This window comes from Trachemys scripta, chromosome 11 (genome assembly GCF_013100865.1).
Source record: "Trachemys scripta elegans isolate TJP31775 chromosome 11, CAS_Tse_1.0, whole genome shotgun sequence".
Classification (NCBI taxonomy): domain Eukaryota; kingdom Metazoa; phylum Chordata; order Testudines; family Emydidae; genus Trachemys; species Trachemys scripta.
The window spans coordinates 15,230,498-15,258,222 of record NC_048308.1 but is presented as its reverse complement, the minus strand read 5'-3'; the positions used below and the strand labels follow the sequence as shown (position 1 = coordinate 15,258,222).

Genomic DNA, 27,725 nt, shown 5'->3' with positions numbered 1-27,725 from the left:
ATTTATTTAGGAATCTAGCTGCAGGCTATTTTTTGAAAATCTTAATGTGTGTGTAAAAAGCTGTGTGTGTTTAATCTGAAGCGCAGAAAAAAAATTAAATAACTGAAAGCATAACTGGCTGCCCACAAAAGAAACTTGGTTGGACTGCTAGAGAGGAAATTAAGCAGAATTTAAACCACGGTATATAATTTGGGTGCGTCATAGCCAGTAAATACAAGACAGCTACCAAAAAAAGAACCCACCACTAATCACGAACTAATTCTGAAAGGGCTACTTCCTACATAAGTGTCTGCCTCACTGTTCTCCCTTCTCTCCCCCATGTCTTTTTGGCATTAATAGTTATTTTGCTGCTCATGTTCATACACAACATTAGTCAAGTAATGCAGCTTTCTGATGCTGCCAGCTCCTCCCAGAGCTGGGAAGCTTAAAGTTCTCTCACTAGGCCAATCTCCTAAGCAGTAGATAGCATGAGTTGGTCCTTAATCACCCTATTCAAGTGCTTCCTGACAAATTTGCTGCTGGCCTACAAGACAATTGTCCTCCCTAACTGAGCCCATTATGGCTAGGGTACAAGGGAGTGATGCAGCTTATATGAGCATCAGACAAACAAGCGCTTCAGGCTTATCGATTTAAATAAGTTATGAAAGAGCACATAACTGTAGTGGTCTTAAAAGGGTAAAACAATGAGGATACTCACAATTCCCTCTGGACTAAGTAAGGTCTTGAGGACATGCAAGGGGGAAAAAAAACAATCCATGTTAAAACCCCTCTGCCTGCCCTTTGAAATTAACACTCATGCCTTTTGGAATTTTAGACCTTATTTATCAGATGGATCCAAACCAGAGCCCCAGATTGGAGTGGCCCTGAAACTTGGATCTGGATTTAACTTTGCAGCATGCTCTCTCAAGCCAGACACAAAACAGAGGACTTCAGGCTGCATAGACTGAAAGGGTTGAGTAATTTATTTTACAAATAAATAAATAAATAAATAAAAGCGCAACTTCACTTCCTCATTCATAGTTTCCTCCCTGATGCAAGCAATAAAAATCTATCTTGATACCAGTGACTTCAGAAAAGTCTGCAAAATTGTATCCCATTATCAGCATTAGCTATTGGTCTTTGAAAATGTCCAAAATGTTTGCTTGTTTATGTGTTCAGCGGGCATTAAAAATGACACTTCTGTCACTCAGATGGATGATTATTCTTGTGGACTGAGCTGTGTCTGAATTAAATTGTACAGCTTCATTGCTCTCTCTCTTTCCATACTCCATATAATTCTTTTGCCGATGATATTGCAGATTTATTAGAAATTATAAACCTTCACCATACATATCACCTGAAACCTGCCATCCTGAATGCACGGATGCACCAGCTGTGTCTGAATGCTCAGGGCTACAAAGAAATCACTACAGGTTCTTGTTCCAATGCACTAAAATAAATCAAGCAACAAGCAAAGAACTCCATGAACCCCTCTTCCCCATAGGGAAGTTTTATTCAGTCTATTTGGAGATACAGCTACACATGAATGACAAAAGAAAACATTGCATCAAAGCAGACCAGTTAGACTACCAGTAGCAACAGTCCCCCAAGACGAAAAATTCTCTGTGTTTAAATGAAGCCGTGGAAAGGGAAGAAAGTTGGAAGGGAAGAGAGAATGGAAAGCAGCATAGAACCTTAACTGAAGAGCAACTGAAAGAACTAAATATAAAAAGAATTCAACAAGGTTTCAAAAGACAGACCAGGGAGTTATGATATTTAAATGCTATCAAGGGGAAAATAAATACTGAAAAGCTCCCTAAGTTGCATTTCTGTCAAATTTAAGTTAAACAGCTTTCCACAGTCTGATCCTACTTTATTTTACAAGTAGGAAGAGGTACATTTCACTCTGAGTAGCTACTAACACATTTAAATATCCACTTCAGTTTCTATTATTAACATAATGTGTGTCTGACAATTCGAGTCTGCAAGCAACATTTCGACTTAGATGAGAAAGAGGGAGGGAAGCCACCAATTGAATGCACTTCATTTTCTTCCACTAATCTGCACTGAAAATCTGAAAAAAATTAAACAGCTGAAGGAGCTCTTGCTAGGAAACAGGGATAGATGAACTCTCAAAGAAAATTAAGTCATTTAAAAGAAAATTTTGAAAATATGCATTTTAAAAAGAGATACACAATATTTTATATTCTGTTAGGTAAAATGTTCTGTAGTTCTCAGATGAAGTTAACCCACTATTCTTCAATGAACAAGGACATTTCTTACATAGACAATTATTTTAATAGCTATTGCATCTTAAAAACAAAAGTATCTTATTAAAGCTAAGAGAAGATCAGTTTCCCCCATGTGAAAAATGGTAATAATTCTTCATTGTTCCCATTCTTTGCTTGTCTTGTTAATTTAGATGGTAAATTCTTTAGGGCACGGACTGTCTCTTATCCTCTTTGAAACAGGACTAGATCAAAGCACACTAATGAATATTAATCTGTGTCAGCAGGGTTCAGACGGACAGTTAGAGCATGGGAGGCTAGTGTGAGGTTGAGTCACAGCCCAGCTTACTGAAAACCAGTAGTTTGTGTAAACAACCCATGTATGTCTATATAGTGCATAACACAACAAGGTCCTGATTTCAGGATCCAAGGCTCTACTGGAATACAATAATATTTTGGGCTGTAAAAAGAACAGGAGTACTTGTGGCACCTTAGAGACTAACACATTTATTAGAGCATAAGCTTTCGTGGACTACAGCCCACTTCTTCGGATGCAATTTGTTAGTCTCTAAGGTGCCACAAGTACTCCTGTTCTTTTTGCGGATACAGACTAACACGGCTGCTACTCTGAATTTTGGGCTGTGAATTCATAGTCCAGCATCTGGCATGTCCAATCGCCAATGGTCTTTTTAATTGTGAGACCCTCACTAGAAGTAATCCTAACTGAGCAGTATCCATATGTTTTGGATATTTTTCTATCCAATAAGTTACTCACAGAATCAAGTTTTGAGTCATGAATTGTCGCAGGACTTTCAGAGTGCAGGGGATTTTTTTTAAAGTGTCTTTCTATAGCTGCACTGATTGTGAAAAGTAACTTTGCCATAAAGTTCATTAGATGCATAACTTTTTTTCTGGCCCATAATAAGTTAAACTGCCTTGAAGGGGGAACTTTCAAGTGCAACAGCTTTTTGATTTTCCCCAACTTGTTTTTAAATAGCATATGTTCGCCCATTACCGTGCACACAGAACTCAAACTATTAATGAAAGTTATACATATGCTCCAATAGAAGGACAGCCTTAATACAGAAACTCTCTGGTCTGCTTGAAATTATGTTGATAGTTTCATTTATATTGGCTAGAGAGGCATATCACTTATCATTTTGTACTTAAAATTTTTGGTATGCAATTGGGAGTTAATTTAGATGTAAAGAGACAGTTTTATATTAAGTGTTTAAGAATTTTGGTATTACTAAAAATCTGACATCATATACAGTTTCACATGGCCTGGTGAGGCAACAACAGGCAAAGGGAATTAAAGCATTCCAAATACATAAACAGACTCCAGTGTGTAATGCTTTAATACTCTAACCACTAATAAGGATATCTTAAATCATGAAGCTCTGTGGGCAAAATTGTAGATAAGTTTAAAAAGCAATTCTATATACATTCCCCTAGACCTAATAACGGGACAAATTTTAACTTTTAGGCAGGTGGAGGGGGGAAACCATTCATGGTGCAGTAGAGGACAATTCAGATCAATGTCTGCTAAACATCTCCTGATACACAAGCATAAATTTAAGAAGGGCAGCAGAACTCTGATAGTAGCACACGTTAGAAAAACAATTGAGGTAGGAGACAAAAAAACATCTGATGGCCCCCACGAGAGGCCAATTTTCATTCACCAGCTAACACATACCTACATCACTGGGGAGAAAGTTAGATATTTCAAATCCAGGGAATTCCTTTAAGCAGATCATAACTGTTTATACAGCAGCAGTTCTCAAACTTTTGTACTGGTGATCCCTTTCACACAGCAAGCCTCTGAGTGTGACCCCCCCCTTATAAATTAAAAACACATTTTTTTATATTTAGCACTATTAAAAATGCTGGAGGTGAAACAGGGTTTGGGGTGAAGGCTGACAGCTCACGACGCCCCATATAATAACCTCGTGACCCAGTTATACAGCATCAAGTTTGGAGCCTTGATCCTCACCGTTTAAAAACTCTTGCAGCAAGTAGTACCTTAATCCACAGGTAGTCTCACTGAAGTCAATCTGGCCCTAAATCAGAAAGAATCAATACAAATGTAGCAAGTTAACTTATTTTAAATATTCTAATGGAAGGGTTATTGTTCTGTTGTGATGAAACTATACCAGTTTTTCTAACTTAATGTGTCCTGGATATAGAATTCCATTTATGTTAAGCAAGATTGTAGATATTCTAATTCACTTAAGAGCAGTTCTAATTCTTACCTCAAAGCCAAACAATTCCCCACAATTTCTTTAATTTGTACAGTGTTACTCATGTTTGCCTCTCTGCTTCTGTGATAAAGCCACTTCTTGTAAAACTCTGACAAAGACAAACCCATGGACTCAGTGTGATTTCAAGGACATTTAAAAATCAGAGTAATAAATAAATTGCATGTTCTCGGGATAGGAATCAGAACAATTACTCAACTTCTTTAAATAAATTTGTGGTACCTAACATTAATCAGCTTTAGTAACCTCATAAAAATGGAAGTGAATGTAAATTCATTTATATTCATTAACTAGGGAGCTTTTCTATTTTAAGCTACCATAAGGGTTATCATGAGATTATTGTTTCAACTATTCCTGTAGAACATCAGCTCTCAGATCAAAAACCATCAACTTTCACTTGAAAACAAAAAAATTTTCCTCCCGGCTCTTCTTAATTTTAATCAAAAATAGACTGGACAAAAGTGATCAGAAAGTACTTTATTAAAAATAAGAAAACCAAGCCAAGTAGTTAAGAAAGAGCATTTGCAGCTCAGGGAGACTGGATTTCTCAGGGATGGATAAAAAGATATGGAGCCTATCACATCTAAGTCACCATTTTCAATTATTTCTGACCCGGGATGGCTTGAGAGTCATTACGGTTTAATTGCTGTTCAAATGCGCTGAAGAACTAATTCCACTTCCTAGTGGGCATTATAATAAGATATCCACTATAAGTGCCACCTTTGCACCTTGATTCACTCTCCAGATCTGTTTCATTCTTGGTACCTTCATTGAATGAAGCTGCCATTGCTAGAGGGTCAGAGCTGAGTCGCCTTTGCTGAACCTGCTTGAGGATTTAAACACAAATTTCACTGCTCTACAGCCAAAATGCTTCTGAAATAAATGCAGTCAAACTTTACTAATTCTGGGTCACTGAGAATGAAAATGATGTTTAAAATTGTTGATTGGCTCTAGTTTTCAAGATATGCTGTTGGGTCAGTATATACGACCCTTGACTTGGGAATGGCGGAGGATAAGTGAGTTATAAAGGGAAGGGATCTCAATTTAAACCAGAAATGACTAAAATACATCTTTGACTGGATCTATGAATAAATCTATGACTGGGTTTGGACAGTGCTTGCTTTTTAGACAAAACAAAGAATGATGCAATCTGAAGCTGGTATTGCGTCATACATGATATGAATTGCATCATGTTATTCCTAGACGTCATGGATGATGCAATCATAACAAAGCTTACATCACTCTGCTGAACAAATTGCCCTATATCAGCTCTAGAAACCATACAGTGTCGTGCTCTCTTATTTGTCAGTGTTTGATTTTGCAAAGGGACACATTTCTGTTTAGCCAAAGTGAGCAGAGATGCCTTGTACTTGTGTGAACAGTGCCGATAACTTCTGCTATGTTTGTGGTGAAGTGACTTTTGCATCGCAAAAGCGCAGTATAACCACTATGGTTAAGAAAGCCTATCACCTTTATTTTGGCTGCAAAATTGGAGATCAGGACAAGAGGTGGGCCCCACACATATGCTGCAACACTTGTGCAACAAATCTTCACCAGTGGTTGAACAGGAAAAGGAAATCTATGCCTTTTGCAGTGCCAATGATTTGGAGAGAGCCAACAGATCATACCAGCAAATGTTACTTCTGGATGGTGCCTCCAGTTGGGAAAGGTGTGTCAAAGAAGAAAAAGTAGACTGTGCATTATCCAAACATTCCATCAGCTATATGCCCAGTACCCCACGGAGAAGGACTGGCAGTTCCTGATGCACCAGAATCATTCTCACTTGAGTCAGACGAGGAAGAGGAAGAGGATGAAACTTCTGGTCCTGAACCATCAATGTCACAGGACCCACATTTTCTCCCATCCTCCTCCTGGAGATTTCACCAGGAGATTGCAACAATGGAGAAACGCTATCAGGGCAAATGGAGCCCATCAATGCTTGCAGACTATTGCTGGACAGTGACAAGAGATGCTCCATTTAATGAATACAAGAGACAAGCCAAGAAGCACCGAGTAGACACTGAATAGGACTAAACTATGTACATAATAGTTTTTTGCCTTTTGTTTCATAATAAATTTATTTATATAACCCTTTTGCTGATTTTTAAAGTGTTACATAAACAGGACAGGTGAAATATTATCATGTAAAGCAACCATAAACACATGAAAATACCTAGGTTTATAATTTATGATTAAAACTCTACTATCTATACAATATACATAGACATAAAATGTAAAAATTTAAATATCTTAGAAACAGTAGCCAATCAGTTGTTTTAATTGTCATATTTGAATTCAGCACATCAAAATACATAATAAATAGCACATTTTATCTCTGAAGAAGACGACTTCTCAAAAATTGTTGACCAGTGTTTTCAGGAACATGAAGACGTGGTGGTCTCCTTGTAACAGATAGGGTAATTTCCTAAAATATCCTGGACAAACTTTATTGAATTAAGTTTATGCAATTCTGTGGGAGAAGGGGGACAACAGCCTTCCTGGACCTAAACAACAGTGCACGGGAGGGACAGCGGGTATTTAGGCTAATTCACTCTGGCTGTAACACCTCTGGAGAGTACCACCATCTGGAGAGAGACTTGCACATATTGATTCAAGCTGGATTCTCTACCACCACCAAACAGACTTTTTGTTAAATAGCTTGAACTAAAACTGACTCAGGGTCTTTGTTCTGATCCAACGAGAGCCAGGACATTATTCCAAAGGGAGAGGCCCAATACTTAGGGAAGAGTTAGAAGGACTGACACCAACCAGAGGCTTTACAGAATAGGTGGAAGGGTTGATCTCTGATAAGCTTATTAGTAGGCATTCATTCTTTCATTGTCCAAAATTCATTTTCTCTGTAGTGCTTTGACCTTAAAATTAATTGTGCTTGCTTATAAAAATTACCACACAGCTCTTTATAACCATAGGCAGTTACGCTATTTATAGCCTTTAAGTTGAAAGGCAGAGCAGGACCATTTAGGCACTCTGGTTTTGCTGGGGACTTCACAGTTCAGGCAGGGAGCTAGGCAGCCTGTAAACACCCAGTCAGGAGGGAGACACATGTGTCTCCACCCAAGAGGAGTGATGGCTGGGGAGCCAGAAATCTAAAGCAGGTACCCTTGCTGGACCATAGAGGGGAAAATACAGGTGCAGTTGTCCTGAACTGAGACATTTTTGGATAAATGAACTGGTATTCATGAGGCAAAATGCAACATGTTGCCTTCTTGTAGGGTTCTGTGCTGCTACCTGACTCTCAGTTCCTAAAGCAACAGGAATTGGAGTGCAGCATAAAGCGCTCACCCTCCCACGGGTGGGTTAGGAGTGGTTACATTACTCAGCAAAGCTGTTACTGCTAACTAGCCACTACAATTAAGGAAATTTAATCTCTTCCTCTTTTGATTCAAGGATGATGGAGTTGATACCTAAGAAGAGAAAGAAGAAGAATGAGGAAAAATGGCCCCAATTCAGGAAAGTGTCACTTTACATGCTTTTCTGAATTTCAGCCAGTGGAACAATGCTCAGGACAAAAGTTAGAATGATAGAAGACTTGCCCCTTGCCTCTAGATTAATCTTTACACACACATCTCCTCCTCATCCCAAAGCATCTTAACAGACATTTATAGTAAGTCTAAGTTGACTACACCAATTTTTCAAGGTAGCAAAGAGTATCATAATTAATTCAAATATGTCTATGATGTAGCTTATTCATATCTACAGGTCAAATTCTACATCCCTAGTCAGATGATCTCTGCAAGGAGATAGAATCCTCCATCAAGGCACAAGGTACCAAGCAGCTGCTGTTTGATCTCCTGTCCATAAATGGGCATTAGTATCAGCGTGTCTGCCTCTGTGAACAATGTTTCCCACACTCACAACCACCTCCAAAATCTTCCTGTATAGTGCCTTCAGAGCCTGGTCTGAGATTTACCAACTGAATGTAGGTACTTCCATATCTACAGGGAGTAGATTACTCAAGAGTGAGATGGGGAAGTACAGGATTTAACCTTAAGTGAGTAAGTTGTTTCTTAGAGCTGCTTCATTGACAGCAATTGAGAGCCATATTGCTGAACTAGCAGCCTTCTTTGAGCAGGTAAATAAGAAGTAGCGGATATTGAACTGGGGACAGAAAGGCAAGTGTAATGTCTTGCAGGACAAATGCCAAGAAATGTATGGTTTTTTTTTAAAGTCACTTAAATATATGCAATCAATAACAGAGACACCTTCATTTCCCAGAGGTCAAACTCCAACATTTGAGAGTTCTCTTCAGTTTATACTTCAGACAAAGTTGTGACTTTCTTTTTGAGGGGAAGCTGGCAGGAAATAGAGGCAGAGAGCACTTCTTAAATTCATTAGTGACCTGAAGAAAGAAACCCTCACCATGAATGCTGTGTGTGTTCTAAAAGGGAGGCAGAAAAGTGAAATAAATGTTTCGACTCAGCTCTAGAAAAATATAGATATTAAAAAAAAGAGAGGATCAGCTCTCCATTAGAATGTAGCAGAGTGCTCTGGTTTTGATAAAGCTCAGGGGAATGTTTCTGAGAAGCAGGAATGGGTAAGAGGTCAGGTTATCCTGATATAAGAAAATGGAAATGAAAACTGATATTTGAAGGGGAGAGAATGAAATCCAAAGCTCTGATACAGAGACAGCACGTTTGGGAATAAAACAAAAAAACACTACCACACATTCGCACCCACACATGAGGATTTGTCTGACAATAGGGAGAAAGCGGGGAGGATTCACCCCAGCACCAGAGCTCTGCTCAGTGCAGGGAATGAGGACAAGACCAGGCACCTGGCCGTGGTTCCCTGATTCTGAAGTCCAGCCACACTGCCACTTAGAGCTGCCACCAGATACCTCTAACTTGCCTCTCTGACACAGGAACCTCAATGGACCTTATACCGGTGGAGGACTGGCATGGTGGAGCTCTGCCATGCCCCGACACATCCCTACCCTAGAAGGGCAGTGGCATGGATGCACAAACAGGGAGGACCTGTTCTGTGGAATTTTTGTGCTAGAGAGTTGAGGGTGGAATATTGCCCCTTTACGCTACTTGTGTTGTACAGAGAGGATGTAGCCAGGCTTGAGAATCTGGCCCAGTAGCTCCCTTCCCCGCCCCCGGGGATGCAACATTGAGAAAACAGCTAGGGGAAATTATAATTGCTTACTTTGGAGATACTCTTCAGTAGAAAATCTGTGTGTCACAAGTTACAGTGCTCTACTAAAGGGAGATTTAAAAAAAAATTTAGGGCCAAATCATCAGTGGATGTCAGTGAGCATAGTTCCAATGAATTCAGTGTATAACTAGGCAGAGCAACTGAGGATCTAGCGTCTCCTGTTTGCAAACCATACACATTGCACAGGTTTTCAAAGGGTTGTAGCAGAATGCATTAACTTCCCCCCTGCCACCCTCCTCCAGCTAATTTGTAACACAAAGAAGGGTTGACCTTACATGTAACCCAAAAGGTGTCTGTACTATTCAGTCTGAGGAAAAGATAAGTCAATTTCAGGTTCCCTTGGGTAAGATTTTGTTGCTTGATTAAAGAAAGAAGTGAATCTTTAAGTATACTTACAGTAAAGGTATTTGCCATCTGCCTGAGACTGGGAATGGCAGTGCCCTGAGTTAATTAAATCAAGTCTTCTGGGTTGTTAGAGGATTTCATGTTTGAATTATGCAAATATCAAAATCTCTTCATTGTATAAAATTTCAAAATGAGAATGCTCTGCATAAGGCCAACGCGGCCCAAGCACTACCTTACTGACAAAGCTTAATGTGGTTTGACTGAAGCCTAACAAAGGGTTATGATTTGGTTTTACAGCACTTTGTTCACACTGTGACAGTCTAGAGGACATCATCTGCTTGTCAGCAAACAAACATCCAGTCATTTTAAAACTTCACTTCAGTCTGATAAGGTTAAACCAATTCTCTCTTGGAAGAAAGAATTCACAACACAGGCTTTTAAGTATCAGACATCGGGCACAAGGAGACTCACAACTGAATAGGTTGTGGATTAGTACATCCCAAGGCATAGATCTGGCTGGGACACTAGGGAAGCAGAAAATAAATGAATGCTTTAAGGTGGGTCTTGGATCAGGGATGCAGACAAACTGAGTAGCGTGCACATCCAAGGGCAAACAGGGATTGCAGCGCATCAACCTGGGTGTACCCTTGGTCTTTTGGTGACTGTTTCCTACTCTTCTCAGGACACAAAGCTACTCGTATGGGAAGCGGCTCATAGGCAGGGAACCATTTGTTTGTGTATTTCAGGTGTAAATAGCTCTCATGGGTTTCCTATTCCGACTTCTGAAAACTTGAGCTATTTGCCAGCCAGGAAGTGTCACTTGAGAGAGTCTGCTGCACTTTCACTGGCTCCAGCACTCTCCTGCCACAGGGGTTCATGTAGTCACATAGTGCTCATCAAATGACTTCTCAGAGTTGGTAAGACAACTCCCACCTGTTTATGCTCTCTGTATGTGTGTATATATATCTCCTCAATATATGTTCCATTCTATATGCATCCAAAGAAGTGGGCTGTAGTCCACGAAAACTTATGCTCTAATAAATTTGTTAATCTCTAAGGTGCCACAAGTACTCCTGTTCTTCTTTTTGCAGATACAGACTAACACGGCTGTTACTCTGAAACTTATACAAGCCAGTTCACCTTAATAGTCAACTGCTTCTGCTAGGATAAAAAACACGCACATTGCACACACCCTCCTCAGTCAGAGGAAACAACCTCATTGCTGGGTCAGCCATAAAGAACTCACTAAATCCCATAATCAAAGAGCAATAAACTCCAATCCTTCCTAGAGAAGGCTTCTAAGTTTTCATATCATACTCATCATAATGGTATCTGAGTGCCTTCAAGCCCTGAGCTTCAGTAGCTTTGTGAACCATCCGACTAGGATCAGATAAAAATTGTCTAGTTTAAGAAATCTGAACATGTAGCTTAGGTTTTCAATATAAAGAAAGCAATTGCATAGGGCTGGATTATTCACATTGGTGAGACGTTACACAAATGAGTAGTCCCACTAAAGTCAACAAGCCAGATTTTTTAAAAAAAGGTATTTAGGCATCTAAAGATGCAGACAGATAATTCTGAAAATCCTACTAGACACCAACTGCATTTTTAGGTACCTAAATACCTTTGAAAATCTTGCACCATGAGACAATTCCTGTGTTTAACTACTCACTAATGCAAGTAAAAATGGCTCACAATCTAACCCACAGTAATTATGACCAAATAAGAATTCTATTAGCTATAGAAATAGGAGTTAAGCACCCAACTCCCAGTGACTTTCAATAGAACCTGGGTACCTAAATACCCTTCATGTTTCTGAAAAATCTGCCCTAAATCTATTTTTGAGGTCTCTTTGGGGGGTGGTGTGGGGGGGGGGGAAAATCAAGAAAATAAAGCTTTGTTGTGAAAAGGTGTAAAGACCTTTCGATGATATTTCAGAGTCTAAAGCCTAATCTAATCAATTCTGCTGGGCAACCGCACTCGCCCTTGACTTCTATTTATCCTTGACAAACCATCAAGGATTTGGTTCTTATTTGGTAGAGTAGAAGCCACAGTCAACCTTCTTTGATACAACATAAACAATGTAGCCTAGTACTAAGCTAGCATTATGTGGTTTGGAACCATTCATAGAATCATAGAATATTAGGCTTGGAAGAGACCTCAAGAGGTCATCTAGTCCGAGCCCCCACTCAAAGCAGGACCAACACCAACTAAATCACAGAAGGGGGGGGGGGAGGAAGAATTTTATAAACATTCTCACTATTTTAATTATCTAAGATTAAGATTTTTCAATAGTACTTAGTAATTTTTGGTGCTCCCATTGTATTCAATACGGGTTCTGATATTCTGCTTATTACCATGGTATCTGAGCACCTCAATTCTTGCATGCCCAACGTCAGACATTTTAAGAGTCTGGTTTTCAGAGGAACATTTTCTGAAAGTTGGGTCCTTCAAAAAGTGTCTAAATTGGGCATTCAAGAATTGAAGCATTTTAAAAAAAATGTGTCAGTCTAGAGCTGGGTGGAAAAATGTTGTTTTGGTCCTGCAAAAATATTTGATGAAAGTGAATTTTGTTTTCTCTAACTTTTTCTTCAAAAAGTTTATGGTTTTATGTTGAAAACAGAAACAGAATTTTTTTTGGATGTTGGCCCAAATTTTTCTGGTTTTGGTGGGAGGAGTTAGGGGGAGAAAACTCTAGAATTAATTGAGAAAAAACACATTTCCCATGAAAAATTAAATTGTGACAAAAAACATGCCTTTTAAAAAATACTATTTCAAATTACAAATAAATAATAATTGAAAAGTGCCAACCAGCTTTTCACTTCTGAAAATGTTGACCCGTGTTTCTACACCATCCAATGTCTTTGGCTGTACTATGGTTTAGAATTTCACCAACACCACAATGCTAATAACATAGGAATTATATCCACCATCTAATATAGGTGAGTGGAAAGGCTGTGTATTGAGGATGCAAAATAGGATACAAGTATTTACCTTTTGTGGATGATAATTTAAAACCCTCAGAAAAAGTTAGTTGGACTCTTGTTGCATTTACAATTTACACACACACACGCACACACACATACACACACAGAGAGTACTTGCTTGAGATTAGATGGTTTACATTTTTGTGGCATTGTTTAGGCTTTCCACACTATAATTTAAAGCTGAAATAAGCAGAATCCCGTGTAATTTGTTCCCTGTTGTACAGCAAGCAGTTTACCAACTGTTGCAGATACTGTCACTTTTAATTGGCCTCTCAAGTGATGGAAGGTTTTACTTTTAGCATAATTAGACTGCTTTTCCTACATTGGGGATGGCAAAGTGGTGCCCAGAAAACAAGAATGTTAGATTAGAGTCTAAAGGAAGCCAAAGGCCACCGAAGTGTTAAAGGGGTTATTATTTTTTCATTAAAACATGCAAAATGTAATTACACTGCAATAGAGTGCTTAAAATTGTTTCAAGTGAAAAGTTCAGATTAAAAGTAATGTAACCCCAAAAATGTTTAGTCAGAAAACTAGATTCATCACTAATTTACATCCTCTGCCATACCAATGAAGTGGCATCAGCTCAAAATGTGATGATTGTGAAGCTATTTTTGTTTTTATGTGCATACACCATTAGGGCTCATAAGAATTTGGATGTTGTTCTAAAACAGTATATCTAGAAATTATTTGGGGGGCAATTCTCTGACCTGCGTTACACAGGAGGTCAGACTAGATAATCACAATGGTCCCTTCTGGCCTTGGAAGCTATGAATATCTAAAGAACTGTTTATCCTCCATTCATTTCTCCTGTCCTCTGTTTAGTGAAAATCCAGACCCAATTGCCCTCCAACTGGTACACAAAAAGAAACAGCAGTTACATCAGATGAAAGAGTACATGTTGAGGACACCTGTATCAGCCTGACCCTTTCTCCCACCCAGACAAACAGCTCTAGCATATGCCCACCTCTTCCCCTCCATGCTCTAGCACTAACATCACGAGGAAGCCCTCAGTTGGATTAGATTTAGTACTCTGGCCCTCTCCCCATTCAAAGCTCCTCAGAGTGCCAGCAGCATTAAGAATACTGTTAGCACTGACCTTAAAACCTTAACTTCTTATTCTCCACTCTTACATGGGAGAAAAAAATAGCAACAAGGCTGTCCCATTACCCTCCTCTCAATCTCCCTTTATCTGAGAGATCAGTGCGCCTGCTGGTACGCAGAATTTTTCCCTCAGAATGTTCTTTAACAGAGGAGGAGAGAAAGAGCCCACCCAACATCCTTCTCTGAAGCTTACCCCTGCTCGAGTGTTGTGAGTAGACAAACAAGGTAAGAAGATTTCTCTCTCTCTCTCTCTCTCTCCAAAGATAGCTCCTGAGAGCAGGAAAGAAAGGTCTCAAGGACTTCTTCCAACAAGCTGGAAACCTAGGGACAATATGAGTGTGTGTGTGGAGCTGAGGAGGGTTAATAATAAAATAGAGACAGTAATGGCGCATTCAGGTTAAATAAGACAACAATTTTGGAATACCATTCTCTTCCTCTGGACAATATACCATGATCCCAGGCATTAGCATTCCCTTCTGGGAATGTTTTCTCACTGTCACCCTCTGAGCCAGGCACCACGTCATGCATAGATTGCTCACACACCTCTCCCAATTTCAATAGATAAGACTCATTTGTGGCAAGTTCACAGATGATTTATTAAAGTCTTCACCTGTGAAAATTAAATGCATTATCTATTCTTCTATTGTTTTGAATTCCGATTATACCACATTTCACAAAATTAAATCTTTTGTTTTCTAGCTGATGTTAAGACCATTATCTTTAAACAATAATTGCTAATCTGTGAATTTTAATGAAAGAGCTTTAATATCGGAGAAGCTATTAGTCATTTGGAGCTTTCAATTTGATCGTACATAACTCCTTGACTTCCTAAAGGCAGCTATTAGAATCTCAGCACTAACTGCACAGCAACAACCAGCAGGCTAAAGCTTATTATTTTCTTCTTCTTCCATTATGACAAGTGGATTCCTTGACTTGCAGTTTCACGGGTAGCTAATACAATTGCAGAACTAGTCAGGAGAAATTTCAAAACAATATTCTCTACTGCAGATCACCAGTTAAGATTTCAATTTGTAACTGTGCCACAGCTATGTCCTTCTAGGCAAAAACAGTTCTAACATGTCCCTTCAGACTTTCCTCCAGGGTAACCCAAGTAATTTACACTGGTAGACTTTATCTGTATGGTTACCAAGAGGGAAAGAGAGAATCTTTCAAATCAGATGCAAGAGTAACATATCATCAAGATCAACTGACTATTAGACTAGACCTGCCTGCTGATAATCTCTTACTTATATGAATAACCATTTACAAGGGAAGGAGGAACTGAGAAAAATAATAGGTTTATCATTATTTCTGAACATGAAATCTATGGGCCAACTTTTTCGCTCCCCCCCAAAGTTGGATTTTAGAATGATCTCTCTGGCCCCATGTTTGACACTCTTCCCTCGCCCCTTTTTTATTATTATAACCATTCTCTTCATGACAGGTTTCAGAGTAGCAGCCGTGTTAGTCTGTATCCGCAAAAAGAAGAACAGGAGTACTTGTGGCACCTTAGAGACTAACAAATTTATTAGAGCATAAGCTTTCGTGGACTACAGCCCATAGATAATACGATATGCATCCGAAGAAGTGGGCTGTAGTCCACGAAAGCTTATGCTCTAATAAATTTGTTAGTCTCTAAGGTGCCACAAGTACTCCCATTCTCTTCATGTTGTCCATATGAATTTTTAAAGGAGGCGAGTTTTAATTTTTTTTTTTTATTATGCAGTACTTATTTGGGCTCACACACACAAGCTAAAGAAACACAGTATTCTTTCTCCCACACAAAATGTGCACTTGTTAGTTATAAAAGGAAAGATTAATTTATAATATATATATTTTGAGTAATGAAAAATTAAATATACCCCAAAACCCAAGCTGTGTTCAGTAGCATGAAACAGTTTACAGGTTGCCACATGAACACTGAGACATCTCAGACAAGATACATTTCTGAACATCCCAACAATTATCTCCCAGGCACATCTGTTTAGCTCCATGTTGCGAATAAAATTCCCTTCTGGTGCGGTCCTAGGACACGTTATTCTCCCTTTTCTAGACTTTTAAGAGGCATTTTCTGCACAGAACTTTCCGTCGCCCTCCCCACTCTAATCTCCAACTGAAAATTGTCATAGTGGTTCTCATCATTGCACTGCGACCCCCTTCTGACAACAAAAATTACTACATAATCTCACACCACAGGGGGCCCCATGAAGCTAAATTGCTTGAGCTTGGGCTTCAGCCCTGCATGGCGGGGCTCAGGCTTTGGCAAGGCCGGCATTAGACTTGCTGGGGCCCAGGACAGAAAGCCCAAGCCCGAGCCCCGTGGGGACGAAGCCCTCGGGCTTCGGCTTCAGCCCCTCATCGTGGGGCTCAGGCTTCAGGCCATGGTCCTCCCACTTTTTGAAAGTGGACGGGACTGGCCTGTCCACTTTTTGCCGAGGCAGACCCCTGGCGGACCCCCTCCCAAAGCCCCATCCAGGCCAGCCTGGAGCCTGGCCGGGAAGCCGCACAGACCCTTCACCTGCCTGCGGTGTGGGGGGCAGAGAGCAGTGCCCGGCCCATATCCTCACCTGGCCCAGGGCAGGTAGAGTTCAAGGGTCCGTGACTCTACACCAGCTCCCCACAGCTGCCCACGTGGCTCTGTCCCCAACCCGGCTCCTGGAATCCCGGCCCCTTCCTCCCCCTGCCTCACAGGGTGGGGGAGGGGAGGGCCCTCACAGCCACAGCCCAGCCATGATAAGAGCCACGCAGGCAGCTGTGGGGAGCCAAGGACCCTCCATCTGCCCTGGGCAGGGAGTCTGGGAGGCGGGAACAGGGGCAGAGGGGTGCTCTCACCCCACCCTACCCCAGGAGGTGGGGGGGGCGGGATCCAGACCCCACTCTGGTTTGGTTCAGGACAGGACCTCAGAGGGGTAGGGGCCCCCAGCCCCCCTCTCCCCCCGCCCACCCTTTTGGGAAGGCTCCGGAGCCCTTGCCCCAGCAAGTCTAACGCCAGCCCTGGCGACCCCATTAAAAATGAACTTGCGACCCATTTGGGGTCCTGACCAACAGTAAGAGGTATTTGCATCTCAGATTTTCAGTGTGTTGCTGTGGGTGACTATATTTTCCCCAGTGTATGGTTAAGATTCCAAAGTTTGTTCCCATTTGTGTGTTATTACCACAGATCTACCTTTTTCTCTCCTAAACATTATATTATTAAATCCCTATTTGTTAAGGTTTGTGCAATAAAATTATTACATCTAGAACCATGACGAAAGGAGGTTCATATAAAAAGGTGTAATCGTCCCTTTTGGCTAGTGCTGTGCCCAGCACTGCGCTGCCGGAAATGCTCTTTTGTTGATGATGTGTTTTTGTTTTTGTTTTTTAAAATAGGCTTTGATCACTCATGGCCAGTAAACATATCTAGGTCAGTATATTTAGCAGCACTGTGAATACGTTAACCCTGATTCTCCCCCCTGCCCTCCAAACCCAAATTCAACCCTGGGAAACTTGCTGGATAGAATGTAGAGTTCATGCAGTAGTTTTGTTTGGAGATGTTAAATCACTTCCCATCATTAATGTGGAGCTCTGATGATACAGAATGGATGACACGTTCCAACCCAGAGGTAACTGTATTTCAGTGGAGGGTGATTGATGGTTCCTTTAATATTTTATCTAAAGACTTTCACCTAAAATGACCACAGTGTCCCTCAGGAACTGTTTAGTAGGAGTCGATCACCCTCCAGTGAAATGCAGCTACCTCTGGGGTGAAATCCAATATCTGTGTGACAGAACACGGCAGTGCTACGGAACCATTTGGGACAGAAGTAAAGGAACCGTTTCCATCTGAACACATGGGGGAGTTTTCAATAATCAGAATGCAATTACCCAGATTTGGGCAAAACACCAGGGTTAACACCCCCTATTCTTGTGGAATGAATGAAGGCATTTTTAGGGACAACAAGCAGGCAAGACCTTTGTTTTTATGTCTTATTCAAAAGACAGCACCAATACAACGCTGGGGCATTGACTCAATACTGACTCCGAGTGGATGCCACCAGCACAACTTCCTGGATTATCCAGGTGTTCCCTTAAATTCTCCAGCCAAACACTAATCCAACTGCCCCTGCTAAATTTATGAGATCTGACAATATCTAAGCACCAGGTGATATTGATACATATAGTTTATTGACTTGTGTAACAGAGTTCCTCTCCAAAGGCGTCCCCATCAGGAAATACATGGTTAAGGGGAACTGTATAACATGCACAGATGAAAATAATAACCAGCCTACAACATATGCATCTTCAGGCACATGTCCAATAAAGTCTATGGGGAACTTGAGTGGAATGATTAAAGAAATGTACCAAAGGGAGTCAGTGGAACTGGGTTTAAGTACATGGGGTGGAGTTATAGTCTGGAAACTAATCAACCAAGTTGTTCTTTCAATTTTTGTTCAGTCTCCAAGCTGTACCTTTTTCTGTAAGGAAAAAAAGCAGACAGACAATTTCCAGCCTATGAGGAAATGTCTAATTTTCCTGTAACAGGAGTCCTACCATTGTCAAGTTTTGCAGCACCTGAGTCATCTTTAGATGACAACCACATATTTTTAGCAGAGTACTTGAAGTAATCTGTTCTCCTGAAAATCCATTTGCCAAGTGCCTTACAAAATATATTTCCTTGGTGATCTTTTGAAAGGCTATTTCTATACACAATATCTTTATTTTGAGCTACACATTAATCTGCCAACACTAGATTGTTCATAATGGGGGCAGGGGAGGATCAGGGGACTTTTTTTTAAATTTCTGATTTAAAGAAAAGTGCTAGCATTGGTCACTCTAGTTATATTTAGCTTTAAGTGACTGTTTAGGTCAGATCACATGCCTGTTCATTTAAAACTGGCATTGTGTAGATTTAAAAGATTAACCACTGCCAAGCTAATGAGTAGTGAACGTGGGCAGCAGTCTGTTTTGTGATCATTCTAAATAGCACACTGGGGTTAGGCGGCTATTGTAAAAGTCAATGCTAAGTGGTGACACAATAGGTATCAAAGAGGCAGTGTTTTCCAGTGGATAGGACACTGGTGTGATAGTCAGGAGACTTGTGTTCAATTAATTCCTGGCTCTGCCACTGATTTGGGTGACGTTTGGTAAGTTGCCTCAGCTCTCAGTGCCTGTTTCTTCTCCCACCCCTTTCCCTGTCTGGTGTATATGGACTGTAAGCTCTTTGGGGAAGAGATTGTCATGTCCTATACAGCATATTGCACAATCTCAGTGCTACTGGAATACAAATAAGATCAAAATGAACCCTATCTTTTGGCGGAACACTAAATCTGGTACATTGTAAACTCCTTGGTGGAGAGATCTCTCCACATTTGTCTAATGCACTTAACGTCAGCACTATGCCAAATTAACCCTAAAAACACCACCCAAGTGTAACAGCTTCTAATGAAGAAGCTGCACAAAGCTTGTATGAAAAGGTCCTATTCCTGCTTGTTAAAGACCCCGGGGGATATTTGACAGTATGGTTCTTCTGCAGTAGCAGGGGACGACTGAGCTGTTGGCATGCCAGGGGCCCTGTATCCTGTGCGTACAGCAGAACTGGCTCTGTTGGGTTGGGAAAGGGTCAGGGTCAGTAGATCTGTGTTTGCACAGATCCTTTTCCAGTCGGGGGGTGGGGGAGGGGCGAAGAGAGAGAGAGCGCGAGCTGCAGCCCCTACTCCAGCCAAACCCTCAGTAGCTGCTGCTCCCAGTTGTATGTCCACACTGCAATTATACACCTGCTGCTCAACTATGCCAGCTGACTTGGGCTCACGGGGGTTCAGTCTGCAGGGCTGTTTAAATGCAGTGTAAATGAAATGTCCAGGTGTGGGCTGAAGTCAGGGCTCTGTGACCCTCTTACCTCATAGGATCCTAGAGCTCAGGTTCCAGGTGGAGCCTGAATATCTACACTGCAATTAAACAGCCCCTTAGCCCGAGCCCGGCCTGCCTGAGTCAGACATCTGCTGCTGGCCCATGCCAGCTAACTGCAATGTAGACATACCCTGAAAAGCTACATAGCTGCTTCATGCTTCAAGTAGGGGATACAGATTTCCCATCAGCTGGCCCATCACTTTGATACTCCTTTCCACAGCAGAAAAGAGGTTATGATGACCACAGATCTCAACATTTTCAGGACCAAGAAAGATAGAGTCTATACTGAGAAGTGTACAATAAATGCCCAGACAAGTCCACGCAGTGCAAAACCACCCTTGGCATCTAGCTGGGTCTTTGATCATCATTTTAGCTTTTGGCAGAAAGGCCAGGAGCTGAACAAGCTACATCCCCACCTTTAGGGTCAATCCCATCTGATCACAGATGGACTGAGTGTTGTGGGGAAGCTTGCACTGCTGTTGCCTAGGCTTATCCTCCATTTATTCAAGTTCTACCAGTCCAGCACTTTTCCTGGGCACAGGCCTGAAAATGTAACTAACTAACTAACTTCTGCTGCTATAGATGAAGCAAGTTTAAACATAAAATACTGCACAAGCGGGAATCATACAAAATGACATTGACAGGCAATAGATAGATTTCCTCACTCATAACACCAGGACCAAGATAACCGTCCAATAGAGATACACTTTATAGTGATGTTTGCAATGAACAAGGAAGCACGGTCAATTATGAGTCATTTAAGCAAAGCCCATACAATATCAAATTCTTCTTGCTTTACTCACACAAGTAGTCTCATTGGAGGAAATGGAGTTTCTCATATGACTAAGAAGAGAAGATTTAGTTTCCAAGTGATTACCACACAGACAGGCAAGGACAAGAAAAGTTGCTTGCAAAAAAACCTAAAGTATGCCTATCTGAAGTGCACAACACTTAATTTGAGCTGTGTAAGCAGTGAGGTACTACAGCGCTTATATCCACTGTGACATCTGAACAGGGCCCAAAGGAACAGCACTGTGCCACTTAACAGTTTCAAGTCAATACCCTGACACACCGGGGCCACTTCGCACAGCTCCACTGGTGTAAAGCTACCGTAAATCCAGCTTGCCCAGATATGAATGAATTCCACCAGGACTATGTGCCCAACATTGCTGTTGTGGTTCCCACACCTCTCCCCTCCAGACTGCCAGCCTAGTTCTTGGGTCTGGAGGAAGAGGAGTGTGGCCAGATATCCTGGCACCCCAGAAATTTCCAAATGCCTGAGCAGCCCCTTTAGATCTTGGGAGTAAATTAAAGCAGTCTGTAGGCCTGGGGTTCAGACTAGGTCAGCTAGGGACTAGACCAGCACCACAAGAACTGGGGAAGGCAAAAGTGGTTTAAATCCACCTTTATACCATCTACCACCAGAGCTGTATCAAGTGTTCCTCAGTCACAGTCCAGAATCTGAACCATTTCGTGACTATATTATAGACCAGGGGTGGGCAAACTTTTGGGCCCAAAGGCCACATCTGGGTGGGGATATTGTATGCAGGGCTATGAATGTAGGACTGGGGTAGGGGGTTGGGATGCAGGGGGGAGTGTGGGGTGTGGGAAGGGGTGCGGGAAGGGGTGCGGGAAGGGGTGCACTGTGCAGGAAGGGGCTCGGGCAAGAGGTTGGGGTATGGGGAAGGTGCGGTGTGCAGGAGGGGGCTCAGGGCAGGGGGTTGGGGGCTCACGGCAGGGGGTTGGGGTGCAGGTTCCAGCCCCTGCTTACCTCGAGTGGTTCTGGGGTGGCAGCGGCATGCAGCGGGGCTAAGGCAGGCTCCCTGCCTTCCTGGTCCCGTGCCGCTCCTGGAAGTGGCCAGCAAGTCCAGCAGTGGCTGCTAGGGATGGGGCGGGGCAGGTGGCTCTGCTGCGTGCTGCCCTCGCCTGTGGTACAACCCCCGATGCTCCCATTGGGCGTGGTTCCCCATTCCTAGCCAATGAGAGCTGCGGGGGGGACAGTGCCTGCAGGCCAGGGTAGCACAAGGAGCACTCTGCCCCCCGCCACCTCCCCCAGGGGCCGCAGGGACGTGGTGCCAGCCATTTCTGGGAGCGGCGCGGGGCCAGGGCTATGGCTGTCCATTCCCATCTGCATCTTGATTCCTTCCTGCAAACTATCTACTAGATTCTGAAGTGATACAGGAAATATTTTCTCACTGTCAACATTCCCAATTTGTTTTCATTATTCCCAAACATGGCACAATAATATGGCACTAAAAAAAAAAAAAAAAAAAAAAGCATCCGTTTCTATTTCTGTGTTTTTCTACTTAACTTCTACAAAACAGAAATTCATAAATCTACCAAAGATGAGAAGAAAGTATCACTTTTAACAACTAGAGGAAGAAAATGCTAGATTGTTTTTATTGCTGTTAGATGCTCAAAGACATCTTGCTATACGCTGTCATTTACATTTCACATTTAATGTGAAATATGTTGGAAATGAGCAAATATTTGTTTTAATTTGACCCATCTGTTAAATGAAATACAAAGAGGGCTGCTAAATCAACATATTTAAATTCAGCAACTTGTAAACAATTTATATGTTTGTTTCTTCTTGGTTAAAATTGCCTTCAAGCATAATTCTTATGAAAGCCGCATATTAAATTGCCTTGTATTATTCTCATGGATCCAGGCCATGATTTTTTCCTCTTCAGTTCATTAATTTATTTCCTAACCCAAGTTAATTAGTGAGACTCATATTTTTAAGAGCCATTTGAAATACATTGTAGAAATCGTTTGAGGAAATTCATGAAAGCATTTTCCGACACCGTCAGCAAGCTGGTTGCATACAGAAAATGTTAGATATCAGTGGCAAATTCCTTTAATATTAAGCACCAGCCAATTGCTTTCATTTAGCTTTTAGCATTGGTCCTGACCCATTTCCAACTGGACAGTCAAAAGAAAAATTAAGAAGTGGAGGTAGGGACTGTGAGGCTGGCAAATCACATGCCAGCGCTAACCAAGGCTTTAGGCCTCGGCCAATCACTGACAGATTCATTGCTGGAATACTGTCTGTTTCACCTGTGTATCAGCATGGTTAAGATGGGTATTGAACTTATAACCATGGGTTTAGTGTTTAGACTTTATGAAATTGTAAATTGCTGCATGCATTAATCTCACTTAGAATATCTGTTTTAAAAAAAAAAAAAAAAAAAGTGTTTGCTATGTAACCGTGAGCCCTGTCAGCAGGGATTGTCTTCTGTTCATCAAGGCTACCAGAACTAAATGGGCCATTGTGGGACATTACAATACAAAGATTTTGTTAATTGCCCCTTCACAACCATGAAGAGGCTCCGTACAAAAGAGCTCATCCCAGCAGTTTGAATTCTGAAAGAAGGAAATAAAAATAGCTGACGAGAAAATTTGTCCATCTTTTGCTGTTGAGACACTCAGAGGGCTAGAGCTATGAAACAGAAGCAGAGATCCCCAAGGTCGACCTGGGTTAGCCCTAAAAGACATTCAGTGCTGATAGATTACTACACCTCTGTCATCTTTTGGCACTACAGACTAACTCATTTGTGTATATAGGTTTGCCTGCTTTAACCTGTAATAAAGTTCTCATTTCTTTTCTTAATCCTTAGGATTAAGGATTGGCTACATGTGTTGTCTTTGGTGTGAGATCAGAGGTACAATTTGACATGGGGGTGAGTGACTGGTCTCTTAGGACTGGCAGCAACCTGAATAGTGTGTGATCTTTGGTGTATACCAACCAACCATTGCTAAATCCAGCTTGCCTGGATGGCAAGATAGACTGGAGTGTCCAATGGGACTGTCTGTGACTCCATGGTAAAGCTGTTGTGTCCTCCTAAAGCGCCATACTTGTTACTGAGTTGGTGAAATCTAATAATAGAACATACCACCTGTTTGGGGTGTCTGCCCTGAGGTTGGCACTCAGGTAGGGTTACCATACGTCCGTTTTTTCCCGGACATGTCCGGCTTTTCGGCACTCAAACCCCCGTCCGGGGGGAATTGCCAAAAAGCCGAACATGTCCGGGAAAATGCCGGCCAGGCACTTCACCTCCCGCGGAGGTGTAAAATGTAAGTTGCTTTATCATGTTTATACAGTGCCTTTCATTCCAAATGATCCCAAAATAGTTTGCAGTATCATTTGAGAACCACAGTAACCAGAGTGTTTCTTCTCAAAAAAATGCACTTTAGACACAAGGACCAGACAAGTGTTTTGACAAAATAAAGCATGTGGCCTGAAGCTTCATTTCTCACATATGAATCCTGCAGAACACTTCATGCATGTATTTGGCCACATCTGTTATCCAATACTTTTAATCTGGTTACTGAGATGTAATTACAGGAGTAAGGATAGATCTTGTCTCCATGGTATCTTTTAATTGGGTCTGCAATTCTGACCCAGACATAATACAGAAGGGGCCAGAGAGAGACCGGGTCTCCTTCCACTATAGCTAGAATTCCTGGTTATCCATTTCTTTCCCCGCATTCCATAGACCTCTAGAAAAGGCTTGGTGGGCTGCGGATAATAGCGAGAATATGGCTCAGTGTTAATCTCTGCAAGGTTTTCTAAGTGGAAGAACCCATTTACGTCAACCCCCTCCCTGAGATATCAGAGTGCCAAAAAGCTGCACTGAAATCCTGCTTTGTCTGTGCATTCATCCACTAGCTTGTCCATTTACCTTAGCCACTATTGTATTAAGCGAGCCAGCAAAACAAGGATTTGCTGTAATTCAAGCAGGACATGATTAAGAGCACCTCTAAGACCCTCAACTGGAGGTGGAGGCTACATGGATCACAGCCTGGAAAGATTCCAAGTTGGTGAAATGACAACTTGATTAGTTTTAGTCTGACAAATGTGGCGAGAGAGATCAGAATCAGACATAATTCCAAGGTTATGGGCCTTCAAATAAGACCAGAGGAATAAAAGCAAACAAACAAGGGCAACAGCAACCTGTGAGACCAAATGAACTCTCCAGCCCAGTTTCAATCAATCAACATTCAACTTAAATATAGCAACAATTGACAAAGTTCAGCACAGGACACTTGCTAGGTAGCATTCTGAATAGAAGGACATGCATCAGAATTGGCTGAAATTTAGATCTTGTGAGACAACAAATTTTTGCAACAAGCATATATTCAGGGATTTAAGAAAAAAAAAAATGCCAGCAGGAACAGTTTGACACCAAGTCATGATCCCTCTGCCCTGCCTACCACACTAACACTGCATGCCACAGTGAGGCCAGCTTCATCTGTCCAAAGGGAAAGAAACACAGAGTGTAACCAGGCAACATAAATAACAAAATGTAAATTGGATTTTACTTAGTGACCTACCTCCCTCCCCATTGCTTTAACGTAGTAGAATGTTAATAAGACACAGCCCAGGGAATCAGGTTTATTAAAATATATTGTTTAAAATGTAAAGGGTCCCTTAAAAAAAAAGAGAAACACACCAAGCCTTGGACTTTGTGTAGAAAGCCAAGGGTTGCAGATGGTATGAGAACTGTTCCTCGGGGCATGACCCTCAGCTGTGCCATTTGAGAGACGCTATTCATTTTCAGTCCCACATTCTATACCAGGTTGGGGTCCCATCACTTTAATTGTTAAAGTTATTTTCATCAAGAATGAAAAAACACAAAAGTGAGGAAATAGAGTGATTTATTTAGCTGTATGAATAATTTTCTTAAATTCTGGGGCCTCCGTCATTTTGGACCTGCATCCCATACTTCAATACACATTTGGACCTTGGCAGCATGAGAGAGATACCTCTAAGTTTCTTCCTGACCCCTAGAAATAAAACATGCCCTTACCTAGGAAGAGGATGGTCTGTTTCCTGGAGTTCTTGCCCTCGATGCTTTCATTTTTCCTTAGATACTGCTCCTGGTGACTCTGTACCCCCTGAACCATCACAGTCCCATTCTTGAGAATCATCAGAGTTTTCATCATGCTGCGGCACATGAAGGCCACCGATATCAGCACCACAATGTACACAATGAAGGCGCTGAAGATGCTGGACTGGAAGACAGTCCATTTGGAAGAAAGATTTGTACATATAGTGACATTGCGCATCAGGTTAGGCCAGTTGTGTCTGGAGGTAGGCGTATTACAGGCAGTCACCCTTCGGTGACCCTGGACAACTTCTAGGGGGTATTCAGTGCCCATTGCAAAGAGAAGGGGCAGGGCCACCAGGATGGAGATGACCCAGACAAAGGCAATGAGTATCTTGGCCTTATGGGGTCCAGAGGCAGCCTTGAACTTGAAAGGGTGGCAGATGGCAACGTACCTCTCGAAGCTGAGGGTGGCCACGTGCAGTATGGTGGCATAGCTGCAGGCCTCAAAGAGGAAGCAGTAGAGCTTGCAGGCCACGTTGCCATTTGGGGTGGAGAAGGGACTCCAGATAATGCTGAAGAACTCCACAGGCATCCCCAGCAGGATGACCAGCAAGTCGGAACAGGCCAAGCTCACCATATGGTCAGTGACCTCTTTCAGCAGATAGCCTTTCCTCTGCAGCACTTTGGTGGTCTGGATGGTGATACTGTTGCCCAGGATCCCCGCGACAAAGATAAAGATGTAGATGAAGGCAAGAGAGATCTTGATCCACAGCGCAACCTCGAACTCTGGGACATGACTGTCATCAATCACATGAGAGCAATTTGCCTGACCACTTTGCTGAGCCATGACCAAGTCCAGGAAAATACAAGGAAAAAAAGGGGGGGAGGGAACTCTGCTCACCAACTCCCTCCAATGTTCAAAGTAAAGCAGTAAATCAATCCCTATTCCTTCCTTCACATTCACAAGCTGGTACAAGCAGGCTGCAGTGAAAGGGACTCTAGAAGCCACACCTGACCTGAATCAAAGCTGGTTTGTTAGTTACAGAGACTGTGTCAATAATCCAGCACAGGCGTGGTGGGGAGGAGATAGGGTAGTTCTCAGCATGCATTCCCCTTTTCTTATGATGGATGAAACAAATTTCTTTTCGTTGTTCCTTCTCTCTTCTCTGCTGAAATCAGTTCTGTTTTCTCAAACACTCCAGACAATGAACTGCAGAGCTGTACCTCTTCCATTCACTGCTGTTATCCGCTGCCTTGCAGAGCACACCTTGCACCCAGGCTTCTACTACTGAAAACTTGGGGATAACATAAGAGTTTGTGCGGCTGCTCTCGTTTAACATTAACCTGTGGCTAAGGCAGAGACAGCCTTTTAAAACAAGCAGGCTCCACTTCCTGAAATCCAATACCTGCTGTTGTAAGAGGACTTTACCCTGAACCTACCAGCCAGGAGACAAACAAAGGTGGGGTTGCTGTGGGAGGCGTACGCTGGAGAGAGCAGATTCATTCACTAGCTTCCCTTTGAGCAGGATTCAGGCTTTTGCTCTATGCTGATTTTAACCTCCTTTGTTGCTCTGTGCTGATTAAAGGGAATATAAAAACATTCTTTGTGGGTGGTTATGATGCAGCAGAGTAAAATAAAGTTGGCCTAAGCCTCGCTTCAGGTATAATTTGATTGACTTCAATGGGGCTGGCTTGATTTATGCTAGCTGAGGAGCCAGTCCAATATTTTGGTTACAGCCCTATATAAACAAATAGTTTTCTTAATGTAAATAACTAAATTACTGGTGATGAGCTGATGGATTTAGAAAATACCTATTTAGAATGTAAAGGGTGTTCTACAAGTTTTAAAGTAAGTCAAACTCTGGGCATAAACAGATTAATAGTATCTCTTTACATTGCCAGTTTTTTCCCTCTGCTAGATAAAAATAA

The 27,725-nt window shown here is 41.8% G+C and overlaps 1 protein-coding gene across 1 annotated transcript in view; it reads right to left on the bottom strand.

Moving 5' to 3' along the window:
• The window catches only part of GPR39 (G protein-coupled receptor 39), a 117,107-nt gene extending 89,956 nt beyond the window's left edge, over positions 1-27,151 (bottom strand). The window contains exon 1 of the mRNA XM_034786120.1: positions 25,776-27,151. Coding sequence (XP_034642011.1) covers positions 25,776-26,643 — 868 coding nt within the window. The 5' untranslated portion in view covers positions 26,644-27,151. The remainder of the gene's footprint in view (positions 1-25,775) is intronic.
• Positions 27,152-27,725: the final 574 nt, after the last annotated feature.